The 13,233-nt window shown below is 35.2% G+C and overlaps 1 protein-coding gene across 1 annotated transcript in view; it reads right to left on the bottom strand.

The window, feature by feature from the left end:
* Positions 1 to 13,233, bottom strand: part of LOC142354145 (spectrin alpha chain, non-erythrocytic 1-like) — a 201,999-nt gene that overhangs the window by 25,129 nt on the left and 163,637 nt on the right. The window contains exon 34 of the mRNA XM_075406411.1: positions 12,917 to 13,076. Within this exon, the coding sequence (XP_075262526.1) occupies positions 12,917 to 13,076 (160 nt within the window). The remainder of the gene's footprint in view (positions 1 to 12,916; positions 13,077 to 13,233) is intronic.

Below are 13,233 nucleotides of genomic sequence, written 5' to 3' on the forward strand. Positions count from 1 at the left end.
ATGAAAGCAGTTTTAAAAGTTTTTTGACCTTTTTCTGTAAAATATTTAATGTTTCGTATGTTTGATATCTGGTTTTTCTAATTTTTTTGTTCACTTCAGGAGGATAGATCTTTATATTGGACGACTAGTTATCTTTTCTATGTCTCTAATGCTGAACAATGAAATCTATTCGTTTTTCTTGAATTTTGTTTTTTTTATTTTTGACTTTCAAAAATCAAGAATGTGTTTTTATTACGGTTTTCCTCATATTGTGTCCATGTTCCTATCATTCTAGTTAGTATCATTTTAGCTTTGTCCTGGCAGCTTTTTATGGCACATTTATTTTTGGTTGTTTCAGTTGTTAACAAATTGAATGATTTCAGCCTTTTCTTAGATTTTCGTCATTTCTTTGTTTGCAATTGATTTCATTCAACACAAGGCAGTACTGAGAGTTTGCTAGCCAGCTTTTTCCAAAAGCTCTACTTAATACTATCTACTGCAACTTCCTTCCGGCCTTTGTGTTAATTTAAACGATTTTTTGCCTTTGAACATTTTTCTGCTGCTTGTCTTTTCTATGATTATTTTAATTTTTGAATTAGTTTTAAATCATGTTGTCTAGCATATGCAGAACAAGGGAGAAGTATGTGCCATTTTTTGTTTTAATTGCAGTGATCAGAAGTGTAATTATAGTGGTTCTCTGATTCTTAAAATTGAGTATTCTTTTTTTTAAAAAAAAGATTTAACTTAGTTTCTAAGATTGTTATCTGCCGTTTGCTTTTCTGATCTTTTTGAGATCAGAATCATGAAATATTTGAGGGCAATTGATAGCCCTTTCAGCTGTTTTAGGCCATCAGTATTTTGACCTGCTTATCTATTTCGGATTTTTTTAACGTTATCAATCATTTTCAACAATATAAAATTTTGCTGCATTTTTTTCTTGGTGACAGTGGTTTAAATTTCACCAATTTTTAGATCAGACCAGTGGAGGTAATGAGTTAATGGTTGAATTCAAAGGGTAATTGCTTCAGCTGCAATTAGGGTTTTGTTTGTGAGGTTTTGCGGCTTCGAGTCGCTTCCGGAATTCTTCCGGCTATGTTTTTCTTTTAAGATCTGTTCACACATTTTCATGATTTTTAAAGTCAAATTGGAGTAGTGATTTTGGTCACGCCGAAACAGGAAATGGAGCGAAAAGCAAGTGGTTTTGCGGTGTGAAATTTTTTCGCTCTAATTTTAAAGTAGAGTGAGAATATGGTGTTTGAACAAAAATTCGCTTTATCGGTAGTGATTTTTTGTTCACATGCGGCAATTTCACTTTGATTTTTACTGTTTTTTCGATTTTTTGGATAGGATTTTTTTCTAAATGATTTTTCCAAGCCATTCATAGTCCGTTCTAGGTCTAGTTTTCTGTTTAGTCAATGAAAATTCTTTGAATTGTACGTCAGGACTTGTCCTGCTATGTTTTTTTTTTTTCATTTTGAAAATAGATACCAAGTCTGCCTGTTTTGTTTGAGCTCTGATGGCTAGGCTGAACAATGAGGGAACAGTGTGTTTCTCTAAGGTCACATAGTTTTTAAATGAGCCATAGCGGCTTTAGTTGCTATATTTTGGTCTTTGGCTTTGACACAGTTCTCGTAAAATGTTAGTAATTGTTTTCATTTGTTGAGCTTTCCATTTCCTTATGAAATTTTACCAATCAAAGGCAACAATGGGCTTTCTACGCAACCATCAATGTTGCTGTGGGTCATTATTTTAAGCTCTAAAAGTATGAAATTGATGCCCACATCAGCTTATTTGCGAAAACTTGCTGAATTTTTGCACCTCCACTTAATCTTTTATTTACTTAATTTATTGTCAACATTGTCACCTCGTCGCTAGACTATAATAAGAAACGAACGATTCCTGCTGTTTTCAATTAAGTAACATATGAGGTCGTCATTTATTTTTAAATAAATTCAAATCAGTGTTCAGATTCAGTGTTTAACTTTGACAAAAGCAAGCAAATAATTTACCAAAAACTTTTTAAAATTCCGGAGGAAATAGCCGTTCCGCATTTTTTTATATTAGTGATAGTGTGAAGTGTGAAAATGTTCAACATGTTACGATAAAATTAACATCACTTTATCGAAGAAAAAGCATGCGAATTGGTTTATGGCTAATCGACTGAAAATGTTGGGTTTGAAAACCTTGGTTATAGAGGGTGGATCAAGCTGGCTTATTATAATGCTTTTTCTATTGAAGGACTTTGGTATTTGAAGTACGGGCTTAACACTCCTATTTTCGGTCTTTGCCAAAATTGGGTTTTTAGTTGATCGAATTGTTTTTTTTTGCTTCAAACAGTACGAGTCTCTTTCAATAATTGTGAAATGTGTCCGTAGAAATTTAAATCATTCTAGTTAATAAAAATAACCAGAGTGGCAATAACGTCGATGGTATATATGAATAATATGAATAATTTTGATTGGCCTTCAGTAATTAATACAGAAATTAGATAAAGCGAAATTTTGATAGTTTAAGCTATTGAAATTGGTACTATTTGCGGCGGAAAAAAGCCATGATATGATTTCCATGCTTTAAGCCTCCAGTAGTTTTCACAATTTTCATTGTCACTACTCTACCAAAATAGTTGAAATGTTCTCGCCGCATTTTTTAAAATTATAATTCTGATCACAAATTGACTTCAACTATTTTCTACAAAAGAACCATGTTCTACATATTCTTTTGTAGAAAATAGTTGAAGTCAATTTGTGATCAGAATTATAATTTTAAAAAAGTACGGCGAGTTGATTTCAACTATTTTGGCAGAGTAATGACAATATTTTCAACATCTGAACTGTCATAGACGAGTATAGAGAAAAAATGTGCCTGTGAGATGCTTACCTTACACACTTATTTCCGAAGGACTGTCCAAACTTCATTAAAATAATATTGCAATTCTGTTTTGTATTCAAACATAAATGGCACTTGTCTTTAAAATATTTGTTGAGAATTCAGTTTTTGCTAATGTAATCATGCGTCGTAAATAGAAAATACACAGCGCTAACTGGTAAGAGCGAAAGTTGATTTCTACTGAAGTGGGGGGTGTGAAGAAGGGGGAGGGGGGGGGGGGGAAAGGTTTTTGTTGGGTAGAATTAAGGTAGGTAGGTGAACAGAAACTCCTAGTTGGTTATAGTTTTCTCATGAATGTGAGCCACGTCTACGGATTTCTCCTGTACCAGCGTCGAAAAATATAATCATAACCATAACCATCAAACAAAAAGTAACCACAATAAAGAACAGGCAAACGAAAAATCCACCCAATAAAACCGCGATATCCATAATCTTTAAATTCTAAATTTTCTAAAATGTTTTTCTAAAATCCTGAATTTTTTTTCAAAGCCAGCTTATTTGAAGGCAGATTTTCTCAATATTGCAAAAAAAAGTGATATCTGAACGTTTTAAAATTAAACTTTGACCTTCAAAACATTCGCTTGAGCATCAACATTGTGAAAACCTCTGTAGTCAGTCCCACAAAGTTGCAACGCTATCGAAAGTTTCAAAGGCCAAAGGTCAACTATAAAACATGCAGATATCAGCATTTCGTTGTTCATTTACGTCTACTTCTTCATTTGCAAATGGCAAGCATTTTTTTTAAACTGAAGGTTTATGTGAGCCTGCAAATGCTGTTATAAATTCTTAAAGATAAAAATTGACCCATAATATAGTCAGTCCCATAAAGTTGCAACCCTATCGAACGTTTCAAAGGTCAAAGTTCAAATTTAAAACATGCAGATATCTAGCAAAGCATTGCCCATTTGCATGCCGGGAACGAACGTTCGCTTGCGTTGCAACTTTATGGGACTTACTATATAGTCTGTCCCATAAAGTTGAAGTAATCGAACGTTAGAAAACGTCAAAAACATGCAATTGAGCATGAATATGGTCATTTGAATGTCAATGGTTTTTCCATTAAGCTTTCATTTATCAATTTTTTTCTACACGTTTTAAAATTGAACTTTGAACTCTAACATGTGGCTTTTGAAACGTTCGCTTATTTCAACTTTATGGGACATTTTGCATCTTTCAAATTTGACCTCTGAATTCAATCTCCTAATTTTGAAAAGTCAGCTAGCATTTCAATTTTATGGGGCTGACTGAAACGAACGAACCAACATCGCTTAAAACTTGAAGATCAAAACTTAAAAAAGTCAAACACAGATGAAATTAAACCTAAAGGGGTAACACACTGGTCAGATGGTAATCAGTTATGTCTTGGTGTTCATAAAGTTTCATTGCACGCAATTGTTTTAAGAAATCCAAACTTCGAAATGATCATCGAAAAAGCTTATTTCAAGTATAGATTACCTCAAGTATAGAAAACTTATCTCAAGTTAAATCTGAAGTATAGATAAGGGACCCGGCCAGCGTAGCATTTTTCATGGTAGTAAAATAGCATTACGACGCAGAGATATACCCCAAAATTTCCGCCTTAGTAAAATTGGCTCGAAAATTAGATACATACAATAAACGAATTTTGGAGACATCCTTTGTATCTTACTTTTCGCAAAAGGGGTTCCACCAATTTTGCGAAATAAAAGAACATACGGAACGAAAACTAGGTTACAAGTCAGGTAACACAGTAAAAACGAACACGAGATATACGCATCGGGAAAATCTGCCCGTGACGATTTGGGTATACCTCTGCGTCGTAATGTAAGCAAACGTTCCAAGATGATGCGACAGTTGCAAAGTGTCAAATTATGAAATTAAAATCGAGCAGATGAAAATGGTAGAAATAGAATATATTTTTCCAAAACAAAACGTAAATTTATTTTAAAAAGCGCCCCAGAGCTCTGTGAATATTGGCTGTTCCCGTGTTTTCTCAAATTTGCATCTTCAAAAAAAATTGGGTATTTATCCTATCAAACTATTATCCTATTATTCCTATTATTCCTATTAAACTCAGAATTATGACCCAAAAAGATAGCAAAATTTGAAAAAAAGTAGGGCTTTTCGTTTTGAATTTTTTACGTGTGACCTCATTTTGAAAGTGGATTACATGCTCCACTTTAAAATTTGTCGTTACAAGAGCATAACAATGGAACCAAGACAGGATCTGAGCCATAGGGAAATGCAACGCCATCATCAAATTCGCTCTTCGATAAATCATAGAGACATTGTTTGAGAGATATAGCGTTAAGCTAACTTTGTTCAACTTTTTTAGGAAGTGCAACAACTGAGAATTTTTTACCATTGCTGAACTCTAACTTAAGATTTTTTTAACTTCCGAAACGTTTTTTTAATTTCATTTTTAGTTGGCCGTTGCCTTATATTACTCTCAGAGGGCATTAAAGAACAAAGAACTCATTGAGTGAGTTCAGTTGATGCGTTCTTGTGAACAGTCTTCAAGTTACCAGATGTATAGACAATCATACCTTATCATATCAATAGCTAAACAAAAATGAGCAATATGAGTGGTATGCTGATTTTTTTTCCTTAACTAGCTAGCCATTCATTCATAGTTTATTGTTCTCCCACCATTGATCAGTAGATATTCTATCTTCGTTTGTGTGAACCAAATATGTTAATTTCTGCGATTAATAATGTACCTGATTTATATACGGTTTGTGGAGAATTTTTGGCCAGTCAAAACTTTGGAAACAGTTTAAAGTGAAAGCTCAAGAATGGAGACTTCTTACAAAAAAATACAGCATAGCTTAAACAAGAAGGCATTGACAAGTAAAAGAGCCCTTCTACGTTTATTTGGATGTGTTGAGTTTCTAAAAGTTCACTTGCGTTGCATTCCTAAATTGAGTTAATGTAATGTTGCCTTCATCTAGTTAAATATTAGCTATCCTATTAAACATATTTTATGCTTTTTTCTTGTTTTTGGACCTTGAGCTCTATCTAGTAATTTTGATAAGGCATTTCCGAATACATGGCATGTTTCAATGGACTAACTATACAACGCAAACACACATAAATAAAAATAATTTTAGGCATGCGAACTGGGTTAGCCACTCAGAATGGGCTGAACTTAAGCATGTGTGTCTTTGTTTGTGTGTGTGTCATTGTTTGTGTGTGTTGTGTGCATACGTGTTGGTGTGAGTGTGTGCGTGAGTGTTTCTCTGTGAGTGTGGTTTTGTGCGTGTTTCTGTTAGTGTGTGCGCGTGTGCTGCGTGTGTGTTTGTGTGTGTGTTTGTGTGCGTGAGTGTGTGGGTGCGTGCGTGTGTGTGTTTGTATGTGCTTGTGTGTGTGTGTGTTTGTGTATGTATGCGTGTAAGTTCGTGTGTATTTGTACGTGTTTGTTCGTGTGTGTGTGTGTGTGTGTGTCTTTGCGTGTGTGCGTGTGTGAGTGTGTTTCTGTGTGTGTGTTTTTGTGCGTGTTTCTGTTTGTGTGTGTGTGCTGCGTGTGTGTGTGTGTGTGTATGTGTTAAATCTCAAGTAAAGTAAAAGGGACCCGGCCAGAATAGCGTTTTCCATGGTAGTAAAATAGACAAACCTTGCAAGATGATACGACAGTTGCAAAGTGTCAAACTTTGAAATTAAAAACGACCAGATGAAAACAGTGAAATAGAACAGTATATATTTCTCGAACAAAACGTAAATTTTTTTTGAAAAGCCTCCCATTGCTATGCGAATATTGGCTCGTCCCGCGCTTTCTCAAATTTACATCTTCAAAGAGAATTGGGTATTTATCTTTCAGTGTTCAGAGACAAACAAAAAAAGTAAATTGAGAAATAGTGAAAGTAAAAGACAAATATAAAACCAAAAGCGCACAATATATGTAAGAGAAACCGCCACAATGTTTCGACAGCTCCTGTTGAAAAATCAACATTTCCACCACTGCTCATTTTACAGATAATTTTTTGACAATTCTTCAAGTTTTGAGAAATCTTCTGTTCACAGATAATTTTTAGAGAATATTTCAAAGTGACGAGCCAGTTCAAATTTTGCATGCAATTTATTAGGGTCTGAAGAAGGCTTTCTTTATATCAATTTTTCTTTGTTAAACTCAGCACTTATTCTTATTAAACTCAGTATTATGACCCAAAAAGATAGCAAAATTTGGAAAATTTGGGCTTTTCGTTTTGATTTTTTTACGTGTGACCTCACCTTGGAAAGTGGATTACATGCTCCGCTTTAAAATTTGTCGTTACAAGAGCATAACAATGGAATCACGGCAGGATCTGAGCCATAGGGAAATGCAACACCATCATCAAATTCGCTCTTCAATAAATCAGAGAGACATCGTTTGGGAGATATAGCGTTAAGCTGACCTTCTTCAACTTTTTTAGGAAGTGCAAACATTGAGCATTTTTTACCCTTGCTGAACTCTAACTTAACAATTTTTTAACTTCCGAAACGTCTTTTAGTTTCATTTTCAGTTGGCCGTTGCCTTATATTACTCTCAGAGGGCATTAAAGAACAAAGAACTCATTGAGTGAGTTCAGCTGATGCGTTCTTGTGAACAGTCTTCAGGTTACCAGATGTATAGACAATCATACCTTATCATATCAATAGCTAAACATTAATGAGCAATATGAGCGGTATGCTGAATTTTTTTCTTAACTAGCTAGCCCTTTATTCATATTTTATTGTTCTCCCACCATTGATCAGTAGATATTCTATGCTTCGTTTGTGTGAACCAAATATGTTAATTTCTGCGACTGATAATGTACCTGATTTATATACGGTTTGTGGAGAATTTTTGGCCGGTCAAAATTTTGGAAACAGTTTAAAGTGAATGCTCAAGAATAGAGACTTCTTAAAAAAAATTACAACTTTGCTTAAGGAAGAAGGCATTGACAAGTAAAAGAGCCCTTTTACGTTTATTTGCATGTGTTGAGTTTCTAAAAGTTTACTTGCGTTGCACTCTTAAATTGAGTTTATGTAATGTTGCCTTCATCTAGCTAAATGTTAGCTATCCTATTAAACATATTTTACGCTTTTTTCTTGTCTTTGGACCTTGAGCTCTATCTATTAATTCTGATAAGGTATTTCCGAATACATGGCATGTTTCAATGGATTAACTATACAACGCAAGCATACATACATAACATTAGTTTTAGGCATGCGAACTGGGTTAGCCAGTCAGAATGGGCTGAAATTAAGCATGTGTGTCTTTGTTTGTTTGTGTGTGTCTTTGTTTATTTGTGTTGTGTGTGCACGTATTGGTGTGAGTGTGTGCGTGTGTGTTTGTTCCTGTTTGTTTGTGAGTGTGTTTATGTGTGTGTATGTATGTGTGTAAGGGTTTGTATGTCTTTGTGCGTATTTCTGTTTGTGTTTGCGTGTGTGTGTGTGTGTGTGTGTGTGTGATTGTTTGTCTGCTTGCGTGTGTGTGCTTGTGTGTGTGTGTTTTTGTGTGCTGTGTGATTGTGTGTGCTGTGTGTGTGTTTTTGCGTGTGTATGCTGTGCGTTTGTTTGTGTGTTTTTGTGTGTGTGTGTGTTTGTGTGTGTATTTGTGTGTTTGTGTGTGTGTGTTTTTGTGTGTGCTGTATGTGTTTTTTTTGCTTGTGTGTGTGTGTGTGTTTGTGTGGGTGTTTGTGTGTTTGTGTGTGTGTGTGTTTTTGTGTGTTTGATTGTTTGTGTGTGTTTGTGTGTGTTTGTGTTTGTGTGTGTGTTTCTTTTTGTGTGTGTGTGTGTGTGTGTGTGTTTGTGTGTGTGTTTATGTTTGTGTGTGTGTGTGTTTATGTGTGTTTGCTTGTGTGTATGTTGGTGTTTGTGTGTGTGTTTGTGTGTATATGTGTTTTTGTGTGTGTGTGTGTGCTCGTGTATGTGTTTTGTGTGTTTGTGTGGGTTTGTGTTTGTCTATGTGTTTGTGTGTGTGTGTGATTGTGTGTGTGTGTTTGTGTATGTATGCGTGTAAGTTCGTGTGTATTTGTACGTGTTTGTTTGTGTGTGTGTGTCTTTACGTGTGTGCGTGTGTGAGTGTGTTTGTGTTTGTGTGTGTTTGTGTGTGCTTGTGTGTGTGTTTCTCTGTGTGTGTGTGTTTTTGTGCGTGTTTCTGTTTGTGTGTGTGTGTGTGTGTTTGTGTGTGTCTCTGTTTGTGTGTTTGTGTGTTTGCTGTGTGTGTGTTTGTGTGTGCTGTGTGTGTTTTTTTGCTTGTGTGTGTGCTGTGTGTGTGTGTTTGTGTGGGTGTTTGTGTGTGTGTTTGTGTTTGTCTGTGTGTTTGTGTGCGTGTGTGTGTGTTTGTGTGTGTGTGTGTGTGTGTGTTTGTGTGTGTCTGTGTGTTTGTGTGCTTGTTTGTGTTTGTGTTTGCTGTGTGTGTGTGTGTGCTTTCGCTTTTGTTACGGTGTCGCGTGATCTGTTGTTGTCGAGTTTGTACGAGTGTCTGTGTCCTACTTGAGTGATTTTGTCCTATCAAGAGATTTTCTGCAGTGTGTCTCTAATTTTTTCACTGAAAATGAAGAGCTTTTGAATTCGATCTTTGCTGCTTGCAGTGTGATTTTTATTACTTGCTCAATTCGGTTCGAGCATTTCACGAACCTCTTTCAAATTTCTCTTTTTCTGTTTTCTCATCCTCATTACCTTCATTTTGGAGAGATCTGAAGGTAGAGAAATCAAACGAGAAAGAGGAGTGTTTTCCAAAAGAAGTAAATGACAATAATTTTGCTGAACCTAGACTAAGATCATCAATAATTGCCAGAATATTTTTAAATTCTTCTTTTTGACAGCTAAGCAATTCATGCCCCCCACTACCTGTTGTGTGACAATAGATACATTATCGATATGTCATGAAATTAAAAAAAGCATGTTCGCTTAGACGTTGCACCTCTTAGTTAACATGCACCCTTAGCTCGGGGTCAGAAGCGGGTTAGTGGGTACGCCCAATTTCTTAAGTTTAATGATTTAGGAAAGTCTTTTTTCAGAATATTGCAATAGTGTTACATGTCATTGGCGAATAGCAGAAGCAATGAAATTTACAGAATAAGCAAGAGGAGCAGGGTGGTTCATGGCTGATGCAGAGCTAATTTAACTCAAAAAGTGAAAACAATTACGCAGTATTGGAAAAAATGAAAAGAAACGATGAAATGTTTGTTCCAGACAACTACTAACATCTAAAAAACTCAAAAAAAGGGAAACCACAACGCAGTATTGAACAAATCAAAAAAAACAAAAATACACACAGGAAAATATTACAAGGGATATGTTCTATGTGACCCTATTGGATGCAATTTGACCTTCAAATTTTATTGTTAAATGTTACGGTTATTTAGTTGTATGCGCGTGCGTCAAACTATTCAAACTCTTCCATTGAGCTTTAAACATCGTTAATGATACTAGCAAATTACAGTAATGAAAAATGGATCAACAACCAAAATTTACCTTTAAAAAATTTTAAATCTTCGAGAAAAATTGTTTTCGAAAAAATTATTTTTCAATCCGCAGGCAGATTCAGGGCTCAAAATCTCATACTTAACATTCCTTAAAACAAGGTTATTTTTTGTCAACACAATATAAAGCATAGCTGGTAAATTGCTTCACAGTAGTCTTATAACAGATGGTTGAAACTTTTAGCTTGAAGTCCACTTAGACTTAAATCTTGGACTGAAAAAACTGGAACTCAAAAATATTTGATGTCAATCCTTAATCTAGTGACCTCTACTCAGATTTTTAAGTTTACAATCTCAATTTTTTAAAAAAGTTAGTGTAGAGTTTTTCTTGAATGCGGAAACTCATGCATTGTTAGTCACTTGATTGAACTTAAAATGCATACCAGCGAGAGTAAGAAATGATTTCATTCATACACGTTTGATATTTTGTTAGTTCTATGAAAACCAAAACAGTAGTTTTTAATAAAAAAAAGAGCAAAACATTTTATTTCATCCATAGAATAGCACATGATAGGTTATACAGAAAACATTTCATGTCAAAAGACTGCGTAATACACAAAAAAAAATCTTCCTATGTCTTAAAATCTGAAAACAATTGGCAGCCAGCGGATTTTGTACATTTACATTCGAGAGCTTGTGAAAAGTTTTATTGATATCAGTTACTTTATATGCCATAGGGAGCACAGCAAAGAACCAAATTGTTTGAAAGAAAGAAATCAATGACCTGTTGAAAAAAAGCTCGGAAGGTTTTAACAGAACCTACCGGATCAAGTGTGTGATCGTACGAATTCAGTGAAAAGGCTGGCCCCAGAAATCAATGGTAAAACTCTTCCAAAATGTTCAATGAAAAACAAAAAAAAACGAGATGATAACTTCAGAACTGGACGAAATCAAGTCGAGTCAACGTGAGTTTTTTGTCCGTTAATTGAAGCTATACAATTTTTTTCTTTAAAAAAACTGTAGTAAGGCAGAAACTCCGCCAAGAAGTCAGAGTGCTTCCCAATATTCCTATAAAATCTTTATTAGCGTCTACTGGTGTCAAATTTTGCGAGCAAAGTTACTCTATGCGAGCATAGATTGCACGTGTAAAACTTTCCTACAAACTTCGAGGATGAGGGGCGTTGCCCCATATGGCAATTCAGTCACGGAAGCTGAAAATTGGAATCAACTTTGATCCGCAAAATACTTTAATCCTTTAAGCGCATTACGCGAATAAATGAAAAAAAATTGTGCGTCCGATTAATTGTAGTATAATTTCAGTTATCTCAAAGGATTAAATCGCAAAAGGATTTACATTTGTGAAATTCCCCTTTCACCAAACGTAACGATAATCCCATTTCTTTGGAAGTATTTTCCATTTTAGGCTGTTTAATTGCCCTGTGGAAACTACTTACACGTAATTTAAGCGTTTTACACCTAGGGCGTCGAAACACGCGAGGAAGTGCCCGCCACATTCTTTGTAACTAGTTTTTGTTGGCACCGGTAGACGCTCGTAACGATGTTATATTATAAAACAGAAAAAGGAGAAGTGCCAAAAACACCGAAGAGGCAAAATGATTTTAAAAAATATGGCTCCCAACTGCAGCTACTATTAACAGCTGTATTCGAAAGTCCAGTTCTACGCCTTTTCTGGACACAAAGGTGGGTTTTAACATCAACGTGCATCTAATTACTACCATAGTTACTTGAAATGGTCAAAACCATAGAAATGGTTGAAACGGTTGAAACCAGATGGTCAAAACCATAGAAATGGTCGAAACGGCTTCCAAACGAACATCTACTTACATATTTCAAAGAGGCATTTTGGCCGACAAATGCACTAAAACTAAAAAAGAACTTCGAAGAAATTGCACGTGATCAAACGCTCCGCTATTGCCCGCTCAGATAATTTTGTAATACCTTTATTCACATCAATTTTTTTGGTCTTGGTCATCAGCTTGACCTAATTGCATTCTTTCAACATGCGACACTAACTTTGCATTCCTGTTTTACGGCAACTTAACCAATTAAAATATGATATCACCTTAAATACCATTTCGTTCATAAATTTACCTTGGATCGTAAAAAAACAACAACGAGAACAATGGTGGCCTCGCTATAGCTTCACGGCTATTAAAAATGACTATCTATAAATTTTACACTCTTGCAAAAGTATATTTGATTGCTACGGCTAATTCCTGCTTCCGCTAGTAAAATACAAACCCTTGTAACTGTAAAAACTAGCAAGTCTTAATTCAAAACTTGAAATAATAAACTAAAGACTTGAAAAAGTGAACTTGAAGAACTAAAGATAGAACCCAGGTTCAGTGTCAATCAGTACTGATTCAGAACAATTTCAGAGTAATTTTACAATTTAGCACTGATTCAGAAGGATTTCAGAAGCAACTGTGAAGTTATTTCTGAATTTCTCTGAATCAGAGCAAAATTCAGAGAAAATCTTCTGTATTCTTCTGAAACAGACCATAAATCAGAATGAATCACTGAATTAGCTCTGAATCAGACAAATTCAGCGCAAAATGTGACCTGAATTAGACGCTGACTCAGTACTGAATTCGACTAAGGGTTAGCTACGGGAACACATGTGAGAGATAACGGTTCTGCATGATCAAGTAAAAGGCGCTTACTGATCCATGAATCGATGACGTCAGTCTTCCAAATGAACTGGAGATATGCAGAGTTCTCTTGCAGACTGTCATTCCTCACAGCCCACAATTTGCGCACTGAGGCAAAGTCACTCCAGAGCAGTTCAATCGAGTACTTCAACTTGTTTTCACTCAAATTACCCTAAGAAATAAGTACATTGCTTTGAGGATTGCTATCAAAATAATGTTGATCGTGATAGAACTCGCTTAGGAATCAATTTAATACACGGAAAGCAAACAGAATGATGGTTCAACTAACTGAATACCTATATAAAAAGTTTCATAATTTTGACTTCAAA

The sequence above is a fragment of the Convolutriloba macropyga genome, chromosome 15, assembly GCF_964194025.1.
Source record: "Convolutriloba macropyga chromosome 15, txConMacr16.3, whole genome shotgun sequence".
In the NCBI taxonomy this organism is placed as follows: domain Eukaryota; kingdom Metazoa; phylum Xenacoelomorpha; order Acoela; family Convolutidae; genus Convolutriloba; species Convolutriloba macropyga.